The sequence below is a fragment of the Camelus ferus genome, chromosome 31 (genome assembly GCF_009834535.1).
Source record: "Camelus ferus isolate YT-003-E chromosome 31, BCGSAC_Cfer_1.0, whole genome shotgun sequence".
Classification (NCBI taxonomy): domain Eukaryota; kingdom Metazoa; phylum Chordata; class Mammalia; order Artiodactyla; family Camelidae; genus Camelus; species Camelus ferus.
The window spans coordinates 14,040,492-14,067,862 of record NC_045726.1 but is presented as its reverse complement, the minus strand read 5'-3'; the positions used below and the strand labels follow the sequence as shown (position 1 = coordinate 14,067,862).

General features: G+C 44.4%; 2 protein-coding genes and 1 non-coding gene across 5 annotated transcripts in view; 2 read left to right on the top strand and 1 right to left on the bottom strand.

Annotated features, from left to right (window-relative positions):
- Positions 1-2,561: 2,561 nt before the first annotated feature.
- On the top strand, positions 2,562-10,426 carry POLR3D (RNA polymerase III subunit D). 3 transcript variants are annotated; one of them, XM_032470797.1, is made up of 9 exons: positions 2,565-2,703; positions 2,932-3,101; positions 4,085-4,128; positions 4,892-5,043; positions 5,202-5,326; positions 5,518-5,686; positions 6,156-6,424; positions 6,893-7,045; positions 7,209-10,426. In XM_032470797.1, exons 1-9 carry the CDS (start codon positions 2,577-2,579, stop codon positions 7,329-7,331), a joined length of 1,332 nt encoding a protein of 443 aa, XP_032326688.1. In that variant the 5' UTR covers positions 2,565-2,576; the 3' UTR covers positions 7,332-10,426. The 3 variants fall into 3 exon arrangements, with proteins under 3 accessions (XP_032326689.1, XP_032326688.1, XP_032326690.1); XM_032470798.1 differs by lacking the exon at positions 4,085-4,128 and having other exon boundaries at positions 2,562-2,703; XM_032470799.1 differs by lacking the exons at positions 2,565-2,703; positions 4,085-4,128 and having other exon boundaries at positions 2,753-3,101.
- Positions 4,541-4,650, bottom strand: LOC116660834. The gene has a single exon (XR_004316487.1). It is a non-coding gene; the product is annotated as a U6 spliceosomal RNA (small nuclear RNA).
- A 6,238-nt stretch (positions 10,427-16,664) lies between the features above and the next one.
- PIWIL2 (piwi like RNA-mediated gene silencing 2) overlaps positions 16,665-27,371 on the top strand; it is a 54,614-nt gene continuing 43,907 nt past the window's right edge. The window contains exons 1-10 of the mRNA XM_006180197.3: positions 16,665-16,824; positions 18,596-18,809; positions 20,182-20,269; positions 20,416-20,554; positions 21,050-21,265; positions 21,915-22,025; positions 24,137-24,254; positions 24,419-24,543; positions 25,400-25,480; positions 25,792-25,905. Of these exons, the coding sequence (XP_006180259.1) occupies positions 18,603-18,809; positions 20,182-20,269; positions 20,416-20,554; positions 21,050-21,265; positions 21,915-22,025; positions 24,137-24,254; positions 24,419-24,543; positions 25,400-25,480; positions 25,792-25,905 (1,199 nt within the window). The 5' untranslated portion in view covers positions 16,665-16,824; positions 18,596-18,602. The remainder of the gene's footprint in view (positions 16,825-18,595; positions 18,810-20,181; positions 20,270-20,415; positions 20,555-21,049; positions 21,266-21,914; positions 22,026-24,136; positions 24,255-24,418; positions 24,544-25,399; positions 25,481-25,791; positions 25,906-27,371) is intronic.

The following is a 27,371-nucleotide window of genomic DNA, read 5'->3' as shown; positions in this document are numbered from 1 at the left end:
CAAGTTGTACAATATATCCCTGTAGCTTATTTAATACATAGTAGTTTGTACCTCTTATTCCCCTTCCCCTATATTCCTCCTCCTCACTCCCCTCTCCCCACTGGTAACCACTAGTTTGTTCTCTATATCTGTGAGTCTGCTTCTTTTTTGTTATATTCATGAATTTGCTGTATTTTTTAGATTTCACATATGAGTGGTATCATACAGTATTTGTTTTCTTCCATCTGACTTATTTAACATAATGCCCTCCAAGTCCATCTACGTTGATGCAACTGAAAAATTTTCATTCTTTTTAATGGCTGTGTAGTATTCCTCTGTGTGTGTACATATATATGCTTTTTTAAATTTTCCACATTTTCTACAATGAATAAGTATCTTTGTAAAAAGCAAAACAAAACAAAACAAAAACCTAGGAGCAGCTAGAAAGCTGGTGGACCTCAAAGCAATTTTATCTAGTGCTCCAGTCAGAAGCTAAGAGCCACTGTGTGTAGCTCAGTAAGGGACAGAAAGAGTTTTCCTTTGGTTAGATTTAGTTGTCATAAAACCAATATGGAGAAAAGAAGTTGAAAAAAGTCTGGTTAGAAACCAACATTACAAATTAATAATATAATATTAATATATTATTAAATTGACAAAAATGTTTAAAATTTTAAGAGCCAATATTCAAATTGAGGTGGCAAAACATTATATATATATTCTTATATATTATATATATTCATGTATAAATTTTTATAGTGGTGATGCATATTAGCACAACTCTTTTTGAAAGTAATTCAGCAATATGGATGAACAACCATAAAATATGCATGTTCAGAATGGTACAGCCACTGTGGAAAACAGTTTGCAGTTTCTTATAAAATTAAGCATACAACTATCATTTGCCCCAACAATTGCACTCGTGGGCATTTATCCCAGAGAAAAGAAAACTTACATTTACACAAAAACCTGTACCTGTATGTTCATAGCAGTTTTATTCATAATAGTCCCAAACTGGAAACAACCCAGATGTTCTTCAAAGAATGAACAGTTAAACAAACCATGGATACTCAGCTATAAAAAAGAACATATTAGTGATACACATGTGATACGTGCAATAACTTGGATATCTCCAGGGAATTATGGTGAGTGAATAAAGCAATCCTAAGAAGTCGCATACTGTATAATTTCATTTTGAATGATTTCCACTCTGGAAATAACAAAAGTATGAGGATGGAGAACAGATTAGCAATTACCAGGGATGGGTGGGAGGGAGGGAGGTATGGCTATAAAAGGGCACTAGAGGGATCCTTGTGGTGATGGAAACAGCTTGTATTTTGACTTTCAATGTTGATATTCTGGTTGTGATACTGTACCATAGTTTTGCAATATGGTACTATTGGGGAAACTGAGTAAAGTGTACTTGGGATCTCCACATTATTTCTTACAACTGCATGTGTATCTACTATTATCTCAAAATTTTAAAATTTACTTTAAAAATAAGGTACATCTTCTTTTGTACAGTTATCACAAGCCTGGAAATTTGTCCTAGGACTATAATCCAAAAGAAGGAAGAAGTTTAAATGCACCAGATGTTAACCAGCTCGTTATTTACAACAGGGAAAAGAAACAATTTAAGCGTCCAAGCAGGAAAATTAGCAAATCATGACATAGCCATCCGAGATCGTTTGATACAGCAACAAAGAAATGTTATTTTAAAAGAGAGGATTCAAAATTGTGGTACAATAAGAAAGCCCCGTGAAGGGGACTGGAATATACTACAAGTTTTAATAGTTAGTCTATGTGGAATTCTAACAAATGTTTTCCTTCCCTCAAACTTTCTGCAATGTTGTTACATGGTCTTAACATGGGGGTGGGGGGTAATAACAGTAAAGGTCATTTTTTATGTTATATTACAAAGGTTGGAGTGACGATAAAAGTACTTTAAATTTGTCCTTCCCAGTAGAGCAAACTTCGTTTCTCAGGTTCCAGGATCGGACGAGAAGTGCACACAAGGGCAAGAGTCCACGCACAGTCATAAGCCCACAGTCCCGAGCCCAGGGGAGGTGCCATTAGGTACCCGGTTCGTCCGCTGCAGCTGCTCCAGCGCTGTGCCCACAGCCCCACCCCAGGACCCCACCAGGAGTCCGGGGAAGGGACCCCCGGGCGAGGGCGAGGGTGCAGCCCGGAGGTGCAGTGACCACTCCAAGGTCACCACCGCGCCGGCAGCCGAGGCTCGGCCCGGCCCAGGGCGCCCCGAGTCTGAGTCCGGGTTTCGTTCTCGGCCCCGCGCCCCCCGCCCCATCTCGAGCCGCGACCCCGAGGCTCTGCAGCGGCGAATCCCCACATCGCGTTGTGGCGGTCGCCCGGCCCCCAGACCACGAGCTGGGCGCCCCCACCTCACGCCCCGGGCCAAGACCCCCGAGCGCTGCATCGCGGTGTAACCCAGACCAGTCCCCTCTTCCTTTTTCGCCCTCTCAACCCAGCTTTTCCCGACTCCGGGAAGAACCGGGAAGAGAAGGCGGAGGGGAGCGAGGCGCCGCCGGATAAATACTGTGGCCCGGCCCCGCCCACCGACCTCACTTCCGCTCCGCGGCAAGATGGCAGGCGCCCGGGTCCTGCCACGCAGACTTCCGCCGGGCGCTGAGGCCTGGGGCCAGCCGCGGGTCGCGTCGGAGGTGAAGTCGGGACGTGCGTGGTGCGGAGCCGCAGCCCGCGTGCGCTGGGGTGCGTCCCTGCCTCGTGCCTGGCCGGGGGCCTGGGGAGCTGGCGAGTCAAGGGCTCTAGCCGGGGTGTTGCGAGGAGTCTCGCCACGTGGGACGGGGAGGAGCTGAGGCGCTGCGGGAGGGATGCGCTGACTGGGAGGCGGGAGGCCACGTGGGTGGGGTTCCGCCCAGGGTCCGCGTGTCCTCCCCCTCCAGTGACTCTGTTACCACTTTCCTCCTTCTCTTCCAGGCAACATGTCGGAAGGAAATGCCGCGGGCGAGCCCAGCGCTCCGGGAGGGCCCCGACCCCTCCTCTCTGGGGCCCGGGGGCTTATCGGGCGGAGGCCGGCGCCTCCCCTCACCCCGGGCCGCCTTCCCTCCATCCGCTCCAGGGACCTCACCCTCGGGGGAGTCAAGAAGGTACCCGATGGCACCTTTTAAAGAAACCCAGCTACTTTGGATTCCAGGCACCTGGGGGTTCGACTCATGTTCATGTAGGGTCTGCCGTGTGCCAGGCGTGGTGTTGGGCCTCGTGAATCTTGTCCTCAGACTTTTGCCTACAATTTTTGGGGAGCCTGCCCTCCCTTCAAGTCAAGATACTGGGTACAAGATGTTGACATGGTCTCAGGGATGGCTGAAGAGCAGAGAATCCTAATTAGTTCAAAAGCAATTTGAGTCGTGTTTGTTTCCTTTTCGTGTGTGCTTTGGACGCCTTTAAGAAAACCCATGCAAGCCACACAGGCATAAACTAGGGCTGCAGTTTTAAAGTTCTAAATTTTCCATGGATCGCAGTTTGCAGACTTCTGATCCAAAGTATTTTGAGTCCTAGGCATCATATTAGAGGTTCTGTGTCCTCTCCTATTGTATTTATGACTGTAGATGTAAAGGGTAACCCTTAAAGGGTAGAGGGGAGGATGACAGCGTATAAAGCAGCCAGTTTTTGAAGACCTAAGTTTACTTTGGGGAATTGTGGTGTCAGTCGATCATCTGTTTATGAGTGCTGGCAGATCTGTCTCTCCTACTTGAGCCTTGCTGCCAGGGCCCTTTCCCTATGATACTGTCCGGTCCCTATAGCACTCTGAAGACCAGAGGTGAGATTAGGTAAATTCTTTTGCTGTTACAAGTCCTGAGGGCTCTCCTTTCAGAGGGCAGAACCTGAGGCTGCTGTTTAAATGTTTTTTGATGCCCCTTTCTTCTGTGTAACTCCACTGCCACGATGACATGATATTCTTTCTTTCCAAGTACATGTGCATGTCTATAAATCTTTGATCACAGTGTGGAGTGTGCAGAGGAGAGCCATGGTGGTCTTGGTCCATAGAAGGTGCCCTTTGGGAGTTTTTATTTTCTTCTGTACTTTGGGGTCAGAACTTACCAAATCAGTGACTCCTGTATTTTACTTTCAGAAAACCTTCACCCCAAATATCATCAGTCGGAAGATCAAGGAAGAGTAAGTTGCTAGGTCTTCTGAATACTTGTCCCTTGTTTACCGGTTCTGAATTTGGGCTTTTGAGGGAGTAACTAGGTATGTGGCTCGGAAATTTAAATTTGCAGATTTAGTTCTTTTCAGTAGTGATTTTCAGCCCTGGCTCCCAGATGATTCTAATGCACAAGTTTTAAAAAAAAAATACTGATGCAGGGGAGTCCATCCCTAAAATTGTAATTTAACTTGTTTGCAATGAAACAGTGATTATCTTTTATAGCCAGATTTGAGAGACAATAGTTTGGACAGAGATACATCCCTTAAGGTTTTCCCTTAAGTTCTTTTGCATTATGGGCTTCCTGCTTTCAGCCAATACAAAAATAATCCACATTTTGAGGTAGTCTATAATTCAGCTTTTGAGTTAGAGTTCTTTTTCTTTTTTTTAATGGAACGCTTCACGAATTTGCATGTCATCCTTGCACAGGGGCCATACTAATCTTCTCTGTATCGTTCCAATTTTTTTTTTTTTTTAGTATATGTGCTGCCGAAGCGAGCACGAGTTATAGTTCTAACATACAGCCTCAAAAAGATAAAGTAAAGTGAAAGGACTTTGCCTCATCAAGGAAGTGAAAAAGATGCCAGACTTAGGATTGGGGGTTTTTCTGCTCATGATGTAGTTTTTGGCTCATAAACTCTCCACTCAGGTGGAGCAGAGTGGTATGGGAGAGTAAGACCAGTTCTCAGAGGGAGGGGAAGTGAGTGGTTTCCCTTAATCTGTTCTGTTTTCCAGGCCCAAGGAAGAAGTCACCATCAAGAAGGAGAAGCGTGAAAGGGATAGAGACCGACAGCGAGAGGGGCACGGACGGGGCCGGGGGCGCCCAGAAGTGATCCAGTCCCACTCCATCTTTGAGCAGGGCCCAGCTGAAATGATGAAGAAAAAGGGTACAAAGCTGCTGGGGCTCCGGGAGGAAGGAATCGGTGGATTTCAGTTCAGAGGCCCGAGAGAAGGACCAGGGCAGTGGAATTCCCCTCCTAGCTCCCTGCTGAGTTTTCCTTGCTGTAGGGCCCCTTCCTTAGTTGTACTGTGTGGTTTCCCTCAGGGAACTGGGATAAGACTGTGGATGTGTCGGACATGGGGCCCTCCCACATCATCAACATCAAAAAGGAGAAGAGGGAGACGGATGAAGAGACAAAGCAGATCCTGCGCATGCTGGAGAAGGATGATGTAGGTGCCGGTGGGGGCGGGGAGGTGGGGGCGAGGGGCTTCTTTGTGGGAAAGCGCTTCCTCTGGGGGGCCAGGCAGGGAAGCCTGGTGAGCGGCAAGGATCTTGGGATAGAAAAGGGCTAAGGTGGACTGCAGCCCAGGTATGTGTGTATGCTGGCCCAGCCATATGACCCCCGACTCTTCTTTGGCAGTTCATCGATGACCCTGGGCTGAGAAATGACACTCGAAACATGCCTGTGCAGCTGCCGCTGGCTCACTCGGGCTGGCTTTTTAAGGAAGAGAATGAAGAAGCAGACGTTAAACCTTGGCCGGCTGGCCCCAAGGAAGAGGACATGGAGGTGGATGTACCTGCTGTGAAAGGTACTCTGTGTCCGTTCTTGTCTCATCCCCTTTTCTCTGGCCGCACCCCAGGAATGAACCTCCCAGACTGCTGATAAGCAGGTCCCCTCCCATTCCAGGGGTCAAGTACATGACCTGAACAAAAGGTGCTAAGTTCTCATTCTCAGCAGTTTCCTGCTGAGATACCCCTTTTTAGATAAGTCACACAAATCTTGGATCCCTCTTTTTTGAGGGGGAGGGTGCGTTAGGTTTATTTATTTTTTTTAATGGAGGTACTTGGGGATTGAACCCAGGACTTCCTGCATGCCAAGCATACACTCTGCCACTTGGGCTATACCCTCACCCCCTTGGATCCCGCTTTATAACCAGAGTTTGTCCTCAGCCTCCAGGCTGAGTGACAGTGGAGCCGACTGGGGCGAGGGCTTGGGTGCAGTGAGATGGCACGGCGGTGGGCACCTAACAGCCCTTCCATTTCTGGTACCTTGGGTAGTGAAAGAGGAGCCGCGAGATGAGGAGGAGGAGGCGGCCAAGATGAAGGTTCCTCCCAGAGCAGCCAGGAAGACCCCGGGCCTCCCAAAGGACGTATCTGTGGCAGAGCTGCTCAGGGAGCTGAGCCTCACGCAGGAGGAAGAGCTGCTGTTCCTGCAACTGCCAGACTCGCTCCCCGGCCAGCCGCCTTCTCAGGACATCAAGCCAATCAAGACAGAGGTGCAGAGCGAGGACGGACAGATGGTGGTTATAAAGCAGGAAAAAGACCGGGTACGCTCAGGAATGAGCCCCGTGAAAATGCGGGGGACCGGAGGGGAAGCGGCCACCTTGGAGGGAAGTGGAGGTGTGCCACCCACACTGAACCATGAGGACAGTGTGCGTTTGTTCCTTCTACCCACGAGGCTTGCAGCTTGGTATTTCAACCCCAATTGTATGTGTGTTTATTTTTCACGATGAAATATTTTGAATATATAACAAATGAGAGAATTTTAACTTTCATGTACCATCACCCAGCTTTAGCAGATACCAATATTTTGTCCCTTTGTTGATTTATTTGCTGTGGATTTTTTTTTTTTTTTTTTTTTTTTGACCAGTGGCAGGCGGCCTCAGGAAAAGGCCCTCTCTTCAGAGCTCATTCTAACCTTTGCTGCTGGTGCCTTCCTTTGGGAAAAGGTTCAGTCGTGAAGATTGGAAGAAACGGCTCCTTACCCGGCTTCTGTTCCCTCTTTGTCTTCACAGGAAGCCAGGTTGGCAGAGAACACTTGTACCCTGGCTGACCTGACGGAGGGTCAGGTTGGCAAGCTGCTCATCCGCAAGTCGGGGAAGGTGCAGCTCCTCCTGGGCAAGGTGACTCTGGACGTGACGATGGGAACCACCTGCTCGTTCCTGCAGGTGAGAGCCTGCAGGGCCTGGGCGGAGGCTCTCCAAGGTGTTGAGCATGGAGGAATTGGTGCTGAATACGGGGGAGGGTTCTGGGGATTATCACGTTAGCACGTAGGACTGAGCGACGGGCTGTGTGGTTCTGGTTCTCATCACCGTCTCTGTCGATTGGCAGGAGCTGGTGTCTGTGGGCCTTGGAGACAGTAGAACCGGTGAGATGACAGTCCTGGGACACGTAAAGCACAAACTTGTATGTTCTCCCAATTTTGAATCCCTGTTGGATCACAAACACCGGTAAAATGAGCAGATGGAGGACGATGGTGACTGTGCCCACGGCTGCTGCCTGCTCCAGACGTTGTGCTCTCAAATCTGTTCGGCCCAGAAGGGGCCTGTCGAGCCCACCCACTCCAGCCATTGTCCCAGTTTTCCCCACAGGACCCACGTGGCTCCCTCCCACAGCAGCCGTGAACGGCGCAGTGACCGTCCCACAGCACAGAAACTGCACGTCCTCACTGCTGGGGAACTTCTCTGCTATTTATTTTTCTATTTATGTCTTATCTCTTCAACTGGCTGCACCCTCCCCAGGTGGAGAGGGGACGGCCTGTAGGAAAGGACAGGCTCCTCTTGGTGACGGTCTTGGTTCTCAGGGTGGGAGACGTACGGACTGTTCCTGCTGCTTTTGCTCCCCTCTTCCTCCCGAGAGGTGGTGCTGGGGAGAGAGCAGGGACCTCTCAGTCTGAGACTCAGTACTCAGTCCCAGCTCTGTCTGTGACTCATCGTGTGATTGGACAAACTACCTAACCTTTCTGAGCCTCGTATTCCTCATCTGACAGAAATGAGGACGATACCTACCTCACAGGGTTGGTGTGAGGATGAAATCGAATACTGTTGCGGAAAACTCCTTGCACAAGGCCAGATATACACAGTAGGCGCTCAATAAATGTTAGTTCAGTGTCCCTTCCCTCCGCCTGAGTCTATTTTCAGACAAAAGAGAGATTCCAAGAATTTCTCAGGAAAGGTGAACGGAGCTGCTCCGTCCCACTTTCTTACTCTGTGTCCCATCGCCCCAGCCTGATGCTCTGAAGGTTCGGGTTCTGGCCCTTGTCCTTTTCTCCTGAGCACCCTTAGCCAAGTGCTCCCTGTCCCTTGCTGTGAGGCCCTGGCTGTAGGTGCCGTCAGCAGTGAGGAAGTCAGACTCCCTCCTCCCATCACCCCACACATGCCTCTGGGTGACATGGTGGTCCCAGGACTCCTCCCCTCCCACCCCGCCCTCGCCCCTGCAGTAAGTAGCCACTGCTCTTCCAGCTTCCACTTACATATTTCTCAGAAGACACCTCTGACCATTTGTAGAGAATCAGCACCACACCGAGTAAAATACTGCTGAGAAACAACCCTGGGTAAGACAGAAAGTAGAGGTTTATTGAATAATAGCCTCTCTGACACTTGACAGATGACCTCTCACTTCCAGAACTTTTGAGTTCAAGAGGCCCACCTCTGTCTCCTGTCTGGGCACCCACTCAGCTTGGACTCTGCTCCCACTGGCCACGCTGTCCTGGTGGTTCATTAGTCTGAGGTCATGTTCCTTTCAGCAGGTCATCACACTCTTGATCCTTCCAGTGGGTGGTCCCTGAGGAGCAGCTTCTCTTTCCTCATCCCTTGTCTGCAGGGCTGGCATTTTTCCTGGTTCAGCAGGGTAGGGGAGACACCTCCGGCTAGTGTCTGTGGTCATTAGATGCTGGTGCTGCAAACGGCCTCTGGAATGAATGTGAACCACACGGGCTCGGTAACAAACACCTCCTCCCGACTTAGGTGGCCCCAGAGGCTTTGGATGGATATGCCTTCCTTTAGTCTCACCTTCCTTCTCTTCCTTGAGCATGCTTTTTATTCACCACTGGGGTTTTTCCTACACTGAGCCTCTTAAGCTGCCAAGCCAGCAGCTGGGAAGCAAGATTGACTAGTCCCCACATCACCCCTTCAGTGGCTAAGAGGTCACATAGCTCTGTTGGTCGGTAGTGTTCTGGTCTCTGTTCTCACTGTAGAGGACTGAGCAGAAAGGGTTCTTGGAGACGTGTGCTACGGAAGTCCTGTTTGGTGTGAAACACTGAGCTGTAATGAACCAACTGCTTTTTTCTCTGGGCTTCAGTGTTTGCTGCTGCTTTTTCAATAGCTAATGCACTGCCAGTGAATCTCCATTGTAGTCCTCTCTTCCTCTTGGTTTCTTTGGTTCAGAAACTCGTCTTTATTTCCAGAGCCCCTGCCTTGTTAGATGTTTGGTGTTTTGCAGTCTTCGTTCTTTGATTCTTCACGAGAGCTTGAGGAAGAACACGTACCACTTTTAACGTTCACCGTTTCACCATTTCGAGTATCTTGGGGATTGAACGTTAACGACCCTGCGTCAGAGTCCCCGTGACCTGTCTCTATATTCCTGGTTCACAGATGGGGCATCGTCAGTAGAAATGTGAGAAATAGACGAGGCAAGTCTGCTTTCTTGGCCAGGCCTCCAAAGCATACATTTCTACCAACAAATAAATGCAGATAACGGGAGTAAAAAGCCCAAAGCCAAATTCATGCATGAGTGCAAATGGATGCAAATTTATTACTACCTGCATCTGTGCATATACATCTTTTTTAAGACACCAAAAGAGAACTATAGGCTTGTTTTTTGGGTTTTTTTTTTTTTTAAGGCTTGTTCATTTTTTATCTATGTGATTAAGTGCCAGCGTGTAGGCTTAAGAATCAGGATTGAACTTGAATCTGACTCCACCAATAACTTTGGGGGAAATAAATTACTTACCCTCCTTAAGCTCAGTTTTATGTATTTTCTATAAAGACAGGATAATAGTAGCTTTTTAATAGGGCTGCTTTTAAATTACAGTGGACATAAAGCATTTGTTTCGTCCCAGGCAGAGAAGTGCTTCTATCAGAATGTGATCAGCACCAGGAACAGAAAAGTAGACTGACACTGACATACGCAGTAAGGGTGTTTAGTTATCTCGTGTAACAGGAGGTCTGGGGATAGATGGTTTCAGGGTTGGGTGGCAGCCAAAAACATCATCAGGATTTTCTTGGATCCATTTGTTCTGGCATCCCTGCTGTTGCAACGTGGCTGTTACAGCTCAGCATCATTTCTTCAAATGACAGTGTCCAAAGCCAAAGCAGGAAGCAAAGCAGACCGCAGTAGAGGAACTTTGTCCTCATTCTGCTCTTATCAGGAAGGGGCGTCCTTCAGAAGCCCAAAGAGACCTGCCCCTGTCTGTTTGGTAGAGCTGAGCCACACACCCACCTATTCACATGCCAATCAACAGTGTATAAGAGTTGCTCATGTGTTTGTAAAGTTAAATGTATAATCAGGATTCTAATTTTGAACTATATAAAATATTGAAGATCGGTTTATATTCTTTGTACAGTGATTCTTTTTCTGAAATCTTTATGGATCTGGTTCTGTTCATTGCAGTTTTTGCTTGTTTGCTAAATTTTTTTTAATTTTTACTTTTTTATTTTTTTAAACATTTGATTCATTTTTAAATTTTATTACTTTTTTGGCTCGAGGGTTTTTTTGGGAGGGGGCGGTAAATAGGTTTGTTTATTTATTTATTGTTAATGGAGGTACTGGGGATTGAACCCAGCACCTCGCGCATGCTAAGCAGCCTCTCTACCACTGAGCTATACCGTCCTCCTTATTAAAGTATATTTTACATGTCATAAAACTTACCCTATTTGAGTATTTGATAATTTTTCATAAATTTAGTGAGTGGTACAGACATCACCTCAAATCAGTTTTAGAACACTTTCATCACCTTAATAAAATCCCTCAGGCCCATTAACAGTTCATTCTCATTCCCACCTCCAGCCCCAGACAACCACTAGTCTACATTCTGTCTCTGTATGTTTGTCTTTTCTAGACTTTTCTTATTTCTTATAAATGGACTCATACAATATATGGTCTCCTGTGTCTGGCTTCATCTTTTAACATGATGCTTTGAAGTTCCTCCACAGCATAGCAGAGTAGTTTGTTCCTTTTTATTGCTGACTCTGTCTGTTGTATGTTTACATCACATTTTGTTTATCTGTTCACCAGTTGATGGGCATTTAGGTGGTTTTCAGGTTTTGGCTGTAATCAATAATGCTGCTATGCATGTTTGCATGCAAGCTTTGTGGGGGCATATGTTTTCATTTTTCTTATGTAGTTACCAAGAAGTGGAATTTTTGGTTCCTACAGTAATTTTTTGTTTAACTTTTTGAGAAATTGCCAAATTTTTCCAAAGTGGCGCACCATTTTACATCCCCTTCAGCAACGTACTAGGGTTCTGGTTTCACCACATCTGTTTTGTGTTGGTTTCAGCCTATTGCTAGTGATGCTGGCAGGTAGGAATGCCTTAGAGCACTCACCTGGGCCTGTACTGCTGTGGTGAGCCCCCACAGACATTTCCCTGACCAGAGCCGATGCTGTGGCTGGATTGGCCCTTGTGGTTCTTAATATGATTGCAAGACACATGTCAGCAACAACTATCAGGGAACTTTGAAAAAGCAAGTCCTAAAAGGTACATGACATGCCTGAAGGCCAAACAGCAAGGTCATGGGGAGAAAGGGAGAAATAGTGTACACACACACACACACACACACACACACACACAAATAGGGAGAGGTAGAGAGAGAACCTGGGGTTCTGCCTTTATTAAGGTTGAGTGGAGTGCGTAGGGTTTTGCAGCTTCAGTCTTCATTGGTGAATTTAAAATCTAAGAGCACCAGATGCAGCAGGAACCTGCAGCGGCAGCAGCCATGCGGGCGCACCTGGTTTCTTGTGACCTGGGCGATACATCCGGGAGCCACACCCCTGGAGACGCCACCTTCCCTCCAGCCTGCGGCTTCCCCCCCGGCGCAAGGAGCCGGAGATGGTGGCCGCTCGGCAGCAAATGAACAAGGCGCAGCTGGTGTTCCAGCAGCGGGACCGCTGTGCGCACTAGCTCACCCGGCTTCTCACGTGTTAAGCTGTCACATTCCCCAACTGCCTGGCCTGCAAGCGGGAGCACCTGGGCTACATGAAACACATGGAGTTTGAAGGAGCAGCGGCTACTGCATCAGCCGCCGAAGGAGAAGGAGGCTGACGTGGCCTTGTAGTGGCCCGTCCACCACTATGTGGACCAGTCAAGAAATAAAAGTCTCCAGGCCCCCCCAGATTTAATTAATTAATTACCGCAAACCCCCTAAGAGCAGAAATTAGGACATGGGAAGGAAAAAGCATGAGCACTCGAGCAGTCAGGCTCACCCAGGCTTTCTAGAAGGGGAGCTTCATGGGTGGGGGCGGCCTGGTTCCTTATCTGGTTATTTAGCTTCCAGTATGTTTACTTGAGATGGATGTCTTTGAGATGGGTGTCTTGGCAATCAAAAGCTTAACATTAGGCGCTTGAGTTGCAATCGAAAAAGCTTAATGTCCGGCACTTGCTGTTTATTACTGTATTAGTCCGCTAGGGGCGCCATTACAACATACCGCAGACAAGGAGGCTTTAACAAGACGTTTATTTTCTCACAGTTCTAGAGGCTAGAAGTCCGTGATAAGGTGCTGACAAATTCAGTTTCTGGTAAGAGCGCTCTTCCTGGCTTGTAGACAGCCACCTTCTTGCAGTGTCTTCACATGCCCTTTCCTCTTTGCTCATAGGAAAAGAAAGATCTCTGGTGTTCCTTCCTCTTCTTATAAGGACACCAGTACAATCAGGGTAGGGGCCTACCCTTACGACTTCATTTAACCTTAATTACCTCCCTATAGGCCCTGTCTCCAAAGACAGTGACATTGGGGGTTAGGCTTATGAATCTTGGTGGGGGTGGGGGGACAAAATTCAGTTCACAACATCCTGCCCTCTGGTTCTCCCAAATTCATGTCCTTCGCACATGCAAAATAGATTCACCCTGACCCAATAGCCCTAAAACTTTTAACCCGTTCCAGCATTAATTCCAAGTCGAAAGTCTCAACTGAACATCATCTAAACCAGGTATGGGTGAGACTTGAGGTCTGATTCATCGTGAGGCAATAATCATCTCCAGCTGTGAAGCTGTGAAGAGGAATAGCTTTGCCCTGCGAGCTTGTGGTGGCAGTGGCAGCCCTGGTGATGGCTGGATCACCTTTGGGGTTATTCTTCCCTTTTCTTAAAGGATTAAGCGTGTTAAATAGCTCTATTGTCCTATCCTGTAGAATCCCAGACGCCCGAAAGCCTTCCTTTATTTCATCTAGTCTCTGCTCCCTTTGGCCCAAACTGGCAATGTCTCTGCTGGTATAAGCCCATTTTTGCTCCTAGTTTCCTCTGAGATGGTTGATTCACTCCATGGTTAATTATAGATAATCTCCTAATGGAGAGATTGTCTAGCCACACCCTTGGGTGTTCTCTCCAGAACAAGCTTTCTCACTTTTGTAATATGGATAGGCTGAGAACTTCCCAAATCTTCAAATTCTAGTTCCTTTTGGCTTAATCTTTCTTCCAATTTATCTTTCTCCTCTTGCATTTTACTATAAGCAGGAAGGAGAGGCCAGGTCACACCACACACACTTGGTTTAGCTATCTCCTCAGCCAGAGATTCAAGTTTATCGCTTGTGAGTTTTCCCTTCCGCAAAGCACTAGATCACTGCTCAGCCAGGTTCTTTGCCATTTTATCATAAGGATCACCTTTCCTCCAGTTTCCAATAACAGGTTCTTCATTTCAGTCTGACACTTCACCAGGAGCAACTTTAACATTTATTTCTACCAACAGCCTCCTTCAAGCGAATCTAGGCTGCTTCTGGCATGTACATCAAAACTCTTCCAGCCAGACCCATCACCCAGTTCCAAAGCCACTTTCACATTGTTATGTATTTGTTAAACCTATTTCATAGTAGCTAAATCTGTGCTAGTCACAGTTCTCCAGTGAAACAGAACCACTAGGAAATGTGTAACCTTAATACTAGGAATTATAATATGTGTTTATGGAGGCTGACAAATCCCAAGATCTTCGGAGTGAGTTGGCAAAGTGGAGTTGCAGGAGAGCCGATGGTGTAGTTCTAGTCCAAGTCCGAAGGCCTGAAAACCAAGAGAGCCAATGGTGATGTTCCAGTCTGACGGCTGGTGGGCTCAAAACCCTGGAAGAGCCAGTGTTTCAGTTTGAGTCCCAAGGCAGGAAAAAACTGATGTTTAAGTCCACAGGCAGTCAGGTATGAAAAAATTCTCTTATTCCAAATAGGGTGAGTCTTCTTGTCCTAGTCAGGCCCTCAACTAATGGATGAGGCCACCCACATTAGAGAGGGCAATCTGTTTTACGAGGTCTCCCCATTCAAATGTTAATTTTATCCAAAACACCCTTCCATAAACACTCAGAATAATGTTTGACCAAATATCTGGGTACCTGTGGCCCAGTCAAATTGACACATAAAAGTAACCATCACAGTTACTACCTGTCCTATTTCTTATAGCCATTCTAGTGGGTATAACATACCTACTTGTGGTTTTAGTTTGTATTTCCCTAATGATTAATAGTGTTGAGCACATTTTCATGTGCTTTTCTCTCATTTGTATATTTTCTCTGGTGGAAAGATCAGTTCCTATCTTTTCCCCATTTTAAAAATTAGGTTGTTTGTCTTCTTATTGAGCCTAATGTGTGTTTTTAAATTTTTAATTTTATTATTACTGTTTTTTTGGGGGGGAGATAATTAGGTTTATTTATTTTTAAATTTTTAAAAATGGAGATACTGGGGATTGAATCTAGGACCTTGTACATTCTAAGCACGGGCTCTACCACTGAACTCTACCCCCCTCCACCACATGTGTTTTTAAAATTTAATTTAAACTAAAAAATCTAAAACAATTTAATGGGTTTTGTGATTTATTTTTTCATGTGAGCTCCTGTGTGTCAGGATATATGGTCAGAATGGCAGTACTTACTGGGAACAAAGGGCCAGACTTGATGACATGACTCCCTGGGAGAATCCAGATTGTATATAGTTACAGGGCCATCCTCACCCTGAATTTTGCAGCCTGGTAGGGCCAAGTGGACAGAATTCAGTGTTACGAAAATATCATCTGTAATTGAATTTTAAATATTTTAAACATTATGATATGTGTGCTATTTTTATTAATCAATATCCTCGGGATGGTTAATTAACAATTGAAGTACTCTGCCAGGAAACATAAACTCCAGGAGAGGTTGATTTGCTTTTGGAAGATTCTAGGCAGATGTCCACACTTTAGAGAGTTTCAACCACTTTTATTCCCAGTCAACATCAAGACCATATGGATTTTCCTTTGGTGAAATAAGTAGTATTTATTATATATGGATTGGCTAGAAATATTGAGGCCAGCCTATCTTGCATGACTGGATATAGAAATCTAGGGAACCCAATTCGTATACCCTTTGTAATGGTGTTCTTGGTTTAGATTCCAAGACCGACAGTTTCAGAAATTTTTCTGAGAATTGCTGTTGTAAAGATCTGCTGAATTCTGCCCCAAAAGTATTATTTCCTGGGTATGGAATGAATCTTTCATGCAAGGTTTGGTCAAGGACAAGAAATGGGACTTTATCAAGAAACAGTTTGTATAACTGTTTTGAGCTACTAAATGTTTGCATGGGCAACAGAATTCGGTCTATATGTTATAACATTGCAAAGTAGGAAGTTGTGAAGTAGGAGAACGTACATATACTGTTAAACAAATAACATCTAAAAGAGTGAAGGGGTATCGTGCCAAATAGATTCCTGCTTTGGAAATTCTCCTGCTCCAATGATTTTCAAACTCTATTCTGATTTGGGAAGGAAAGGAGAGTCCTTTATTGTATGGATTCAAACAAGGTATGAGATCTCTAAGGCTTAGAAAACCTTCTCTAGTCCTATTCCATACAAAGTATTTACATGTCTCTATCTGGAAGCTTGACCCCAACTACTTCCAAAAACTTGAGTTTGGAGAGGAGTGCGGTTATTCACCAAAATGATTGGAGGGGGTGAAAGGGGATAAATTTTTTTTTTGAGAAATCTTTATTTCTTTGGAAAATGTACTATAATTGCAGAATTAACCACCAATACATTTTATATAGTTTGAAAAAAGCTCTTCTTGGCTCACAGTCTCAGGTATCAATAAATAATAATGATAGGCAAAATTTATTGCCAGCAATCTTCTTGTCGAATACTTTACACACATCGTCTCATTAATGTATGTACATTTCCATATACAACCCTATGAACGGATGCTTTTATTCCAATTTTATAGGTAAGGAAAGTGAGGCGCAGAGACCCCATAATTGAACGTAAACTCAAGCTTACTCTTTCCTATTCACCGCCCATATCCTTATGTCCTCTAACTGGGAACAGTGGGGCAAGTCAATTTCTACATGAGCATGTAAGCAAAATCTGTTTACAGGAATTGCCCACAGAAAGGGAGTCGAGATCTTAAAAACGTACCACACTTCAATGCTTAGGCTCACTCCTAACTTCCAGACGCCCCCACTTCCAGCACCCCTCCCCCTCCCCCAGGAAGACCCTCAATGTGGAGTGAGGCTCCTGCAAAGGGAGAGGGAGGCGCTCTTTGCACATGAGCCAATGAGATGGCTGGCTCTTGTGAGCGGCACGTCGTCTGGCCAATGGCTTCAGCCCCTGAGGCTCGCGAGAGGACCGGAACTTGGGGTCTAGAGCATGTGGGCCGGTGGCTTGGTGGGAGCGTTGCGCTCAGGGTTCTCCTGAGGCCCAGCAGAGCTGCGCGAGGGTTCGAGCGCTGCTGAGAGAACTGGGCGCAGGTGCTTCGGAAGGCCAGGGAGGTCGAGATCGCTTCGCTGCTGACCAGGTGAGCTTCGCCTCAAGCTCGTGGTGGTGAGCAGGGTCCCTCTGGGCCCCTACGACCCTCCTGCCCCCTCCCCCATCCTCCCGCCCCCTCCCCCCAGGCGCGAGGGGCCATGGGCCCCTGGGTGGGGCCTAGGCCCGGGCGGGGGCGGGAAGTCGTTATTTGAGGCTGGATGTGTAGGAGGAACGCAGGACCTCGAGAAGGTGGGATGGTGGCAGCCTGAGGAGGGAGGGGACTCACGCGGGCTTTAGTTTGGGGAATGGTACTTTCTCCAGGGCGGAAGGAGCTAGGATTTGCTTTGAGGGGCCTGCCTTCAGGTTAGGTCCCAGTCATGTGCCCAGCCTGGAGCTCGCACCTGGAGCGGTGGGGACGGTAGGCCTTGCCTGTCCTGGGAGCCGCCTGTCCTGGGAGCCACCTGTCCTGGGACCCTTCCCGGTTGGACCTCATAGTCAACCAGCTATCTGCTAACTAATCAAAGGAGAAAATCCACGTTACTGGAGGGCCTTCTGGAGGAGGTGCCTGAATCTACAGAAGTGATGATACAGTTGAGGGAGGGGTGGAGAAAGAAGAGGATTTCAGAAATCCTCTAGTTGGTAGGACTTATAGCTTCTCTGTGTGCACCAGTTAGGCGACTGATTGTTCTGGATTCTTCCAGTGCTGTTGGGAGGGTATGAGCGAAGAGGTCTGGCTAACAAGGAGTTTAAACAATTCAGGGGGAGAACTTTGAGGAAGGAGGCACGTCCTCCCATTTTAGCGTAAAAGACAATAGTTGGTTTTTTTTTTTTTTATTTGCCAGATCCTGAACTACCTCCAGCCTATAGCATTGACTTAGGAATTGTGTGTCAGTCTTTTCTTTATATGCATGGCCTGATTTCTCTGTAGCTAATACTTAAAACAGGTTTGCAAAAGTTAAGAAAAGGCTTTCTTGTCCTTTAAGAAAGGTTCTTCAGGAATCAAGGGTGAGTCCGGACAATGAAGGGAGCCCCTGAAAGAAAGAGCCCTGATAAATGATTATAAAGTGATTTTTGAAGAGGCTTAGCAGATCTGAGACTTAGGGAGAGTGGGGGTGGGAGGAGCATCATCCCTGGTTACCTGGGGGGGTGGGGGAGGAAGATGTTAAATGTCAGCTGTGAGACTGCAGAAATCAAAGGCTCAAACCAGAAAGGATCTGTACCCTGCAGACCTCAGTTATGGTAGAGTTTGAAAAAAGTTTTGTAGAAAAGAATTGGATAAAGATTCAGAGAAGCAACTAAGGAATCAAGGAGGAGATGAAATGGTTTAATGTGAAAATAGACTGGAAAAAAATTGGGACTCTGGTAGAAGAAAGAGAGGCCAAAAACAAAGCAAAACCCATAAATATTTAGTGACAGAAAAAGTTTTGATATGGCTACGTTGTCTATAAACTTGCTTATGAAGCAAAATCATGCTATACATTTAAAGTATTTCCTTCTACAGCTGATCGTTAACTTACAGCACTGAGTTCTCTGAGAGGCTGTTTGGGTAGAAAATATAAGCAAATTCAGGGAGGGTTTGGCCTTTAAAAGTTTGCTGATTGAGAGTGTTCAGAATATTCTGGGCTAAATAGAAGCTTTTAAAGTGACTGTGATACAGGAGGCTGGTTACTGGTCTGATCCAAAAGTAGCTTTTTTTTTTTTTTTTTAATGCTTTGTGAGTTTCTCCTGAAGGACAAGAAAGAAAATTGAGAATCTTTTAAACTTTTTAAAATGTTGGCAGATAATTAACCAAAATAGATTGACACCCGTGTTCTCTGCAGCCTTTCAATGGATCCTGTCCGACCACCCTTCAGGGGCCCTTCCCCCGTGAATCCATCTCAGTCTGTGCGGATGCCTGGCCCTTGGCCTCGAGCTCCAAGACCTTTGGGCCCAGCTTTGGGCAGGGCAGGACTGGGCAGGGCAGGACCTGCGGGCAGAGGCCATGTATTTGGAAAGCAAGAGGAGCCAAGCCTAGAGAGTGGGCCAGCACAAAGGGTAAGACCATGACTGCATGTGTAGTAGCAGCATAAGGCTTATCGTCAGGGCAAATAATGGATTTCAAGGTACTTAGAAAACTGGGAAGCTCCATAATGAAAGCAAGAATTTTTTTTTTTCCCCCTTTTAACAAGTAGTTGCATCTTCTGGGCATGTATTTCAAGTTCTAGACTTGCAAGTCTAGAAAAAGTATCTTCTAACGAATGCTAGATAGACTTGGATAAATGCCTTAGTCCTCTAGCTTCCATAAATATAAATAAATACAGACAGACACACACACACACACACACACACACACACACACACACACACACACACACACACGATAGGTTTAAAGATATAGCCTTTTGCTTTTTTCTGAGTGTTTAGATTTTCACTCTGGATTTGGCTCCATGGTATTAGCAGCCACTCTTGCCTCTGAGGTCTTAATTGTTAAGAATGGTTCCTTTCAGAAGGCTCTTTGCCCAAATAGTAAAGAAAAAGAGGTTCTTCAGCTATTGCTACTGTTGTGTGTATACTTGCATGGATGTGTATTTTTAAAAAAATTTTCGGGGGGAGGAGGTAATTGGATTTACTTATTTATTTTATTTTTAGAGGAGGTACTGGGGATTGAACCCAGGACCTTGTGTATGCTAAGCATGTACTCTACCACTTGAGCTATACCCTCCCCCTGATGTGTATTCTTAATCTCCTAATTATGTAGTAGTTTTTAAAATGGCATTTGTCTATAATTAGTAAACCTCAAAGAATAAAGAGCTAGCAAATATAGGAAGAATCTAATAATGCAGTTACAACAATTTTAAGTAGTGAAGACAGTGTCAAATGTAATGTTCTGTGAAAAAAAAAAGCATTGATGACAGTAATCTTGTATTTTTACTCAGATGAATTTCTTGAGTCTACACGTGGCAACTCTTCGTTGGTGTAGCAGTAATAAACTTTTAAGACTGCTACAAGAAAACAGTAGCAGGTTTTGTTGGAGGTTGTTTAAAAAAAACTCCAAAACTTCTGATGCCCTTAAATTTATCCATTTTAGGGGAAAATTTATTAGCCAGTGTACTTGTTCCTTCTCATGTTAGGTGTACAGGAAATGAACTAGAAAAGAAGAAAAGTTAATTCTGTTCTGTTGTGTTTGTTATAGTGTAATCAAATCCTAGACTGTATGTATTTATGCTTAAAAACCTAACGTTGTAAATTTTTTTCAGTCTAAGTATTTAAGCAATTTTTATGAGATTTTTTTATTCTGTATTCTTGTAACATTTGTAGAAGTTGAAGTAGATCATTTTTAGTATTTACCAAGATTTTCGGAAAACCATCAATGTTTCTGGGGTTTTAAATTATCCTTAGAATAGCTATATTCTTTGAATTTCCGTAGGAATCTGTGGGTTTGGTCTCCATGTTCCGAGGACTGGGCCTTGAAACAGTGTCCCAGGCACCTCCGAAACGAGAAATGCCTCCTTTAGGTATGTGGAAAACTAACCTGAGAAAATGTGGTGTTATGTGTGGTTGCTTTGTTCTTAAATTCCTACAGCTTACCTTCAGAAAAGTTACTGTATTTTACAAAATGTTCAGCTCACTGTTACAGCTGGAGTTTGGCCCTTCCATTTAGGTAGAGGGATTCTAGGCCGAGGCTTGTCCACCAGTGTGGCACACAAGGACAGAGAAGAACCCCATCCTGCTCTTCTGGACCCTGCAGTGTTGGCAGCTGGGGATAGCAAGATGGCAGAGGCCTCCGTTGGTTGGAGTAGGTGGGTAAAATTGCCTTCTTGGGTAACTGTCAAATTCAGGTGAAATATTTCTAAGTCCAAAGGGAAACTCTAAAGAGGGTTGTATTATCTCAGAAAAAAAATACATGATTTTATAGTAAGAATGGGTATTTTCTAAGAGCAGTCAGCGGCTACTGATCCAGTCACTGGACAGAGTTAAAAAGCAGTTCTCCACTGCACAGTTCACCACTCTGTTTACCCTCTTAAGAAGTCACCCTGATGGTGGTTGATTAACCCAGGTGGGTCAAACTTCCCATCTCAACTTCTGCTTTGAAGGTTGGCCCTGAGAGTTGTATTAACAGCAGTTCATGAATGAGTCATGTTGGCATACTGGATTTGGAGAGAATCTTGGTGCTTGGATCTCTTTTGCTGATTCCTCCAGGAAGAGACTGTAGATTTGGGGGACTCACTTAGACGGAACAGAGATAGAAGCATTATTGAAAAAGTCTTGGTTTGCCCCTCTTTTCAATATTTCAGAATGCTTGGAAGAGGGAATGTGGATGTGCCTGTATTAGCCATGGGAAGAGCAGCTCGTGGAATAGGCAGAGGAATATACAAGGCTCCTGGAGCTTTCACCGGTGCTCTCACCCTGACTTCTCGGGATCCCGGCCAGCTGTCATCTCCACCTCTGCCCCCGTCCCCACTGCACTCTCTGGATCGCCCTCCACTTGGGCCTGCAGAACACAAGGAAAAGTAAGTCAGGAGCTCTGCCTTCTCTGCTGGTGATGTGGAGGAGGCCTTCTCATCGTGTTGCAAACTCTGTTCTGCTTTGTCTAAAGTCCTCCCTGGGTGGTAGGTACTGCAGAGTTGGTTTTTGTTTTTTTTTTTTTTTTTTGGCCAGTGGGGAGGATGACAAAGAGGTGGGACATTCCTAATGAAGTGAAAGGGGGTTTGATGATAATATGTATCAGAGAGACAACTCAGGACTCTTCCTTTCCTTCCCAATTCACACATAGATAATTCTTTGTCATTTTGAAGATAAGGAAATTGCCTTGGAAAAATATTGCAGCAGTTCATCTTTCTCTATAGAACGAATTCTTATGTTCTTAGTTAGCTGGCCTAGTTATTCCAGTGATGTTACTAGGACACAGTGGGTGCCCCTGCTTCTCTAATTAGGGATTGCTAAGAACTTGTCCTCTAGCTTTCAAAGCTTGCTTTTGTATGTCTTGATTCTTGGTCTGCGTGCCTATAAGCAAAATGTAAAATACTAGTTCCCCCATATATCTATGTTTCCTTCCTTTTTCTTTCTTTTTTTCTTTCTTCGTTCTTTTGTGGCATGGGTTATTTGGTCTTTTGGTTTTGGTATACGTGGATGCTTTTGTTTTTTATTTTTATTTTCTAGAGAGCTGCTTGTGAAGCAAGGATCAAAAGGAACCCCTCAGTCTTTGGGATTGAACCTTATCAAAATACAGTGTCATAATGAAGCAGTTTATCAATATCATGTGACTTTCAGGTATTCACAGCTTTTTCCCTTGTATTGTTCATCTCTTAGAGAGCAGTAATGAAATAGTTCCACAAGAATAACTGAGTTGTTTCTCTGTATAATTCCTGATGAATCTCCCCCTAGAATTATTCTTGCAGATTCTTGTAGTAAGTTTAAACTTTTTTTGTGTGTGTGGATAGCTGTATTACCAATCCAGATTTTAACTTAATAGGTGCAATTTAATGCATGAGGTTAGAGGTAGGTTTTCTGTGAAGTGAATGAAACTTCAGTTTAGACCCTTTTGCATGCATACACCCCTTCATGGCTGTTTAACCTATTTTGTACCTGTAATTTTGTATTCCTCATCTTAAAGAGAGCCCCTGCATGATGATATCTTGATACACACTCCACAAAACCTGGATCCTCCCTGCATGAGTTTTATACCTGCATTTGATGGCTCTTTGGTGACATTCTATGGTTAAATTTGAGGATGAGAAAATAACTTTAATTTCATATCAGTAACTTTAGGATTTGTCATACTTATTTTAAAATTAAGAATTCGTATTAGCTTGTGTTCTCTTTTAAAATCTCAGGAGAGTCATTAGCTGGAATTGTGAAAATGAAAGAGTGTTTTGGAATATATGTGGAGAAAATAGAAATATGGGAGACTGAATTTTGAAGCACAGCTACTAATTGATACAAGGGGAAGAAATGTAGTGAAAGAAAGAAGAAAGGAACAGTTAGGGGAAAAGTACCCTGAAGAAAGTTTACAAAGTCCAAAGGAAGGGCCCACTTGAATGAGGGAGATGTGGTTGACTTTGGCCACAGGAAAACAAGTTACTGAATTTGCTTTCAGGAAACACCCTTGGTGATCTTCTAGTAGCTTTCTTAGAGTTACAGAGAAAATACTAGATTGAAAGAATAAAAGGGAGCATAGGCCATGAGAACTAGCCAGTGAACTGGCTATGTAAGAGGAATGAGAAATGGAATGATAATTAGAGAGGGTCACAGGATTGCTTTAAAAGTTTCTATGAGGTTAGAAACCAGAGCTGAGCACATATGACAAAGGAAGAGGAGGATCAGGAAAGAGGGTGCAGTTGAAATCCCAAGAGGGGAAGGTAGTGGGAATGGGCCTGTTCTGGAAGTAAGGGAAGGAGATGGTTGTTAATGAGGGGGGAAGAGCCCTTTCACTGAAAGTGGATTGACAGCTATTAATGAAACAGAAAAGAGGGGGAGACTTGTCACAGGTCTCTGCATTGACCAGGCCGTGGAGAAGATACGGTTTCTGTAAATTTCAAGGTTGTAGATTTGGACCCTTGAAGGACCTTCACAGTGTGAAGAAGATGCCAGGCCATTGAGAGAAAACCAAGAGATGATGCATTACAGTGGACGGGTCATCCTGTAGTTTCCTTGACAAGGTGGAGCTCTAGAAAGACAAATTTGAACATTGTGTCTAGGGCAGAATCCATTTATGTGTACGAATTTTTTTGAAGAAACATCTTGAAATACGTTAATATGTGAGTGCTTAGTTTTGGTGATGGCTATACTGGATTATGACTTGACTGTTTTTCTTTAAGCACTTGAACATGCTTGACCCCTTTGAGCTTTGGATTTGTTTAAACTTCTTTAAAAATATATTTTTGAAAAAGCCTGTATTTCTATAGACTCTAAGGAAGGGATTAGCAAGCTATGGCAGGCCTGCCAGGCAAATCTGGTCCACTGCCTGTTTATATAATAAAGTTTTGCTGGAACATACCCATGCTCATTGGTTTGCACATTGTCTATGGGCCTTTTGTGCTGTGTTAGAGTTGAGTAGTTGCAGCAAAACTTACGGCCCGTAAAACTTAAAATATTTATTATCTGGCCCTTTCCAGAAGAGTTACCTGACCCTCTGGACTAAACTCTTGAAGATGTCTACTGACATGCTAAGGCAGTTGTGTTCGGGTGGTGCAAGTATGGATTCCTTCTGTTTTCTCTGAGCAAGTAACCTTAGGTCAGAGTTCTTTTTTCAGTCAAGTCTAGTTGAAGTTTTTAATATGACCGCTAGATGGAGCAGTAGTCATAAGTGACTGCTTCTGTAACAAACCTACTGTGCACCTGTCTAGCCAAATTGAAGTAAAATCCTCTTTATTCTTTTCTAGCCCCAATGTGGAGTGCAAAAGCATGAGGTTTGGCATGTTGAAGGACCATCAAGCTGTCACCGGAAACGTCACTGCTTTTGATGGATCCATTCTCTATCTGCCTGTTAAGCTTCAACAAGTGAGACCAAATAGGAAATGCACTTTGGGACAAAACCTGAGTGTTCTGGTGCTTTGAGGGTGGGAAATCATAGTACCTTGAATGAGAGGGAAAGCAGACTTTTCCATAGCAAAGAAGTTACAAACTGATCATTTCTTTTTACTTGCATGTATTTTATTCGTTAGGTTCTTGACTTAAAAAGTCAAAGGAAAACTGACAAAGCTGAGATCACCATTAGGATTCAGTTGACAAAGATCCTGGAGCCCTGTTCTGACTTGTGCATTCCCTTCTACAACGTTGTTTTCCGTCGGTGAGAAACAGCTGAAGTCTCACTTTCTTTAATCTCAGTCTTGTATTTATAACAAAGCTCTTCAGCAGGCTTAGATGGTATTACACTCTAGTGCATGTACAGATGAGTTTGAAAACATTTGATAAGTGAATGGATGATATTAAGGCTAACTGATTAAAAAGTTACCTCAAGTGGTTGGCCAGATTTGGGTATATGAAAGTGGGTTTGAGGTAGATTGACAGAGGGGGTGGATTCCTTGGATTCATTCAGGAACTTTAAAAGCAAATGTTTATGGTGCATATTTAATGGTGTTAATGGTGAGGCTACTTGAAGACGTAGTGTGAGACAATTTTTGCTGGAAGAATTTTTCCCAGTCCTTTGCATTTTTGGATACAGACAGCTTATAATTTTTTAACTTTACAGAAGACTCCCAAAGTTTTACAAAACTGTTGTTCCAAAACCACCTCTTTTAAAATGAAACATAGAACCTGATTTCTGTCTAGTAAGCTGAACTGCCAGGAACAGACATAACTTCCTATGCCAGGCTGATATTTACAATTTTATAAATAGACTCTCTTGTGCTCTTTTTAGTTAATGGGGGAAAAGTAATGTAAATTGAGCTTGGAGAGTCAGCTCGATTTTTGGTTACGCAGGGAGTAGGAAAAGCTGCAGTCAGTTGCATATACCCCAAGATAAATGCTTTGGTAATTTTTATTTTTCTTTTGGCAAGAGTGTTCTCAGCATAAAAGCTATATTGTGCAAAGAACACAAACATTTCTGCCCCTTTAGACTTCCAAAGGAAAACGTAGCTGAGAGTAATTGAGCTTAATCTTTTTGATTCTTCTACTAGAAAACTCATTCTTGCTCTTTATTTCAGGGTAATGAAACTTTTAGATATGAAGCTTGTGGGCAGAAACTTCTATGACCCCACAAGTGCCATGGTACTGCAGCAACACAGGTTGGTCGTGTTTTCCTCTTCCTCACTTTTGAATGTTCTGGAAGGACATTTTTCATTGCAGTCGCCATATTTAAGACAGAAATCTCAGCAGTACTTTATGATAGTGAATGCAATTTATGAGTTAACTGTCTTCCATAATTTAGTTTTCTCAGTAAGTTCACAATAATGTGGGTTTAATTTAATTTGTTTCCTGATGGTTTCTCATTGTTATTAGGGAGGGGCAGTATCCACTCAAAATACTGTTTCAGGTGGCATGGAAATAATCTGTGGTTCTTTTAGAACCCCAAGCTGAAGCCCGCCTGTCTCTTCAGATTGCAGATCTGGCCGGGCTACGCAGCTAGCATCCGCAGGACAGACGGAGGGCTTTTCCTGCTGGCTGATGTCTCCCATAAGGTCATTCGGAATGATTCTGTGCTGGACGTCATGTGAGTGGATGGTGGGCTCTACCTTTAATAAGCCCGCACTTTTCTGAGAAGATCAGTAATAGCTGGTGCCAAATACAGATTAGCCGTTGTTCTGTTTGGATTTTAAATTGTAAAATAGACTGAGAACATAGAATGGGGGTGCTCTACCAATAAGTCCTACAAAGATTGGCGTCTGAATAGAGACCTGCTGCACTTAGACTGAGGCGAAATTGTATCTGAGTCTCCGGTTAGGAAGACTTGGTTTACTATAAGTATGCCCTGCGTTTTTGTTCAAATGTATTACTATAGTAAATACTGTAGTAAATATAGATGTGTATCATTTGTAATGGCTACATAAATCTGTGTACATCTATGATTTTTTAAGGCTGTACACTGAGAAGTGGAGTTACTTAGTGAAAAGGCTGAACATTTTAAAGGCCTGAAATAAATACTCAGTATAACAAGATAAATTACCCTCTAGGAAGCTTAGATGTGGTCTGTTTTCCCCCCGGTTGGGTGTTCTCAGGCTTATGAATCTTTAGTTATCTCATAAATTCGTTCATTCCATCAACACGTGTTCATAGAGCTCCAGTTTGTACCCAAGTTTTGGGACATATCAGTTAACAAAACAAAGAAAGATCCCTCCTCTCATGGAGTTTGCGTTGTAGTCAGGCGAGATAAACAGTAAGTAATGAACGTGATGAGTAAATTGTGTCCTGTACTGGAGGTGATGGGAGCTGTGGAGGAAAGAAGCAGAACACAGGGTAGGAGAGATCAGGAGTGCTAGGGGCGGGGCGGGGCGGGGCGGGGTAGAGCCCTGTCCTTTAAGCAGAGTGGTCAAGCTCGTTTGAACCAACACTTAGAACAGGGGAGGGAGTTAGGTGAACATAGGGACTAAGAGAATTCTTGGCAGAGGGACGGCTGAGGTAAAGGCATTAAGACAGAAGTACGCCTGCCTCTTCAAGGAGTCACTGGCTTCGATTTGGACTGGTTTCCCTTCCGGCTGGCTGACGAGTTACTGGATGGGGTTTCCCTTCCCTGTGGTGAGGACTCCCTTTCCCTCTGGCCACAGGTCTCCTGCAGCTCGATCCCATGACAGCTTCTTCCTTGCTTTACCCTCTTGTTCTGGGTAGAATATATCTTCTGGTATCTTCCAGAGGAAGGGTGCATTGTGGGAAATGGTTCTGGGATCTTACAAGTTTGAAATGTCTTTCCTTAGTTTGAGCATAAAATTTGAGGTTGGAGAAAATTTTCCTTCCGAATTTAAAAATCATGGTTCCATTGTCTTTTTTTTTTTTTTTTAGTATAATCTTTATTTATGTTCACATAATATTCTTTCACAATGAGACTATTCCCTTATTTAAATTTAGCTCTTTGGATGAGCTTACAGTAATACTCTGTTTGAATACACTTTGTTTCTGAATTTTTCTACTTTTTCATTCTGTAAGTGAGTAATAACCACCTCCTGTCCCGTTGGTGTATCGCTT

Coding starts and splice junctions, on each gene's coding strand:
- POLR3D (XM_032470797.1), top strand. CDS start 2,577: ATGGCAGGCGCCCGGGTCCTGCCACGCAGACTTCCGCCGGGCGCTGAG. Junction 6,425..6,892: donor TAAAGCAGGAAAAAGACCGG/GTACGCTCAGGA, acceptor TTGTCTTCACAG/GAAGCCAGGTTGGCAGAGAA. Junction 7,046..7,208: donor CCACCTGCTCGTTCCTGCAG/GTGAGAGCCTGC, acceptor GTCGATTGGCAG/GAGCTGGTGTCTGTGGGCCT.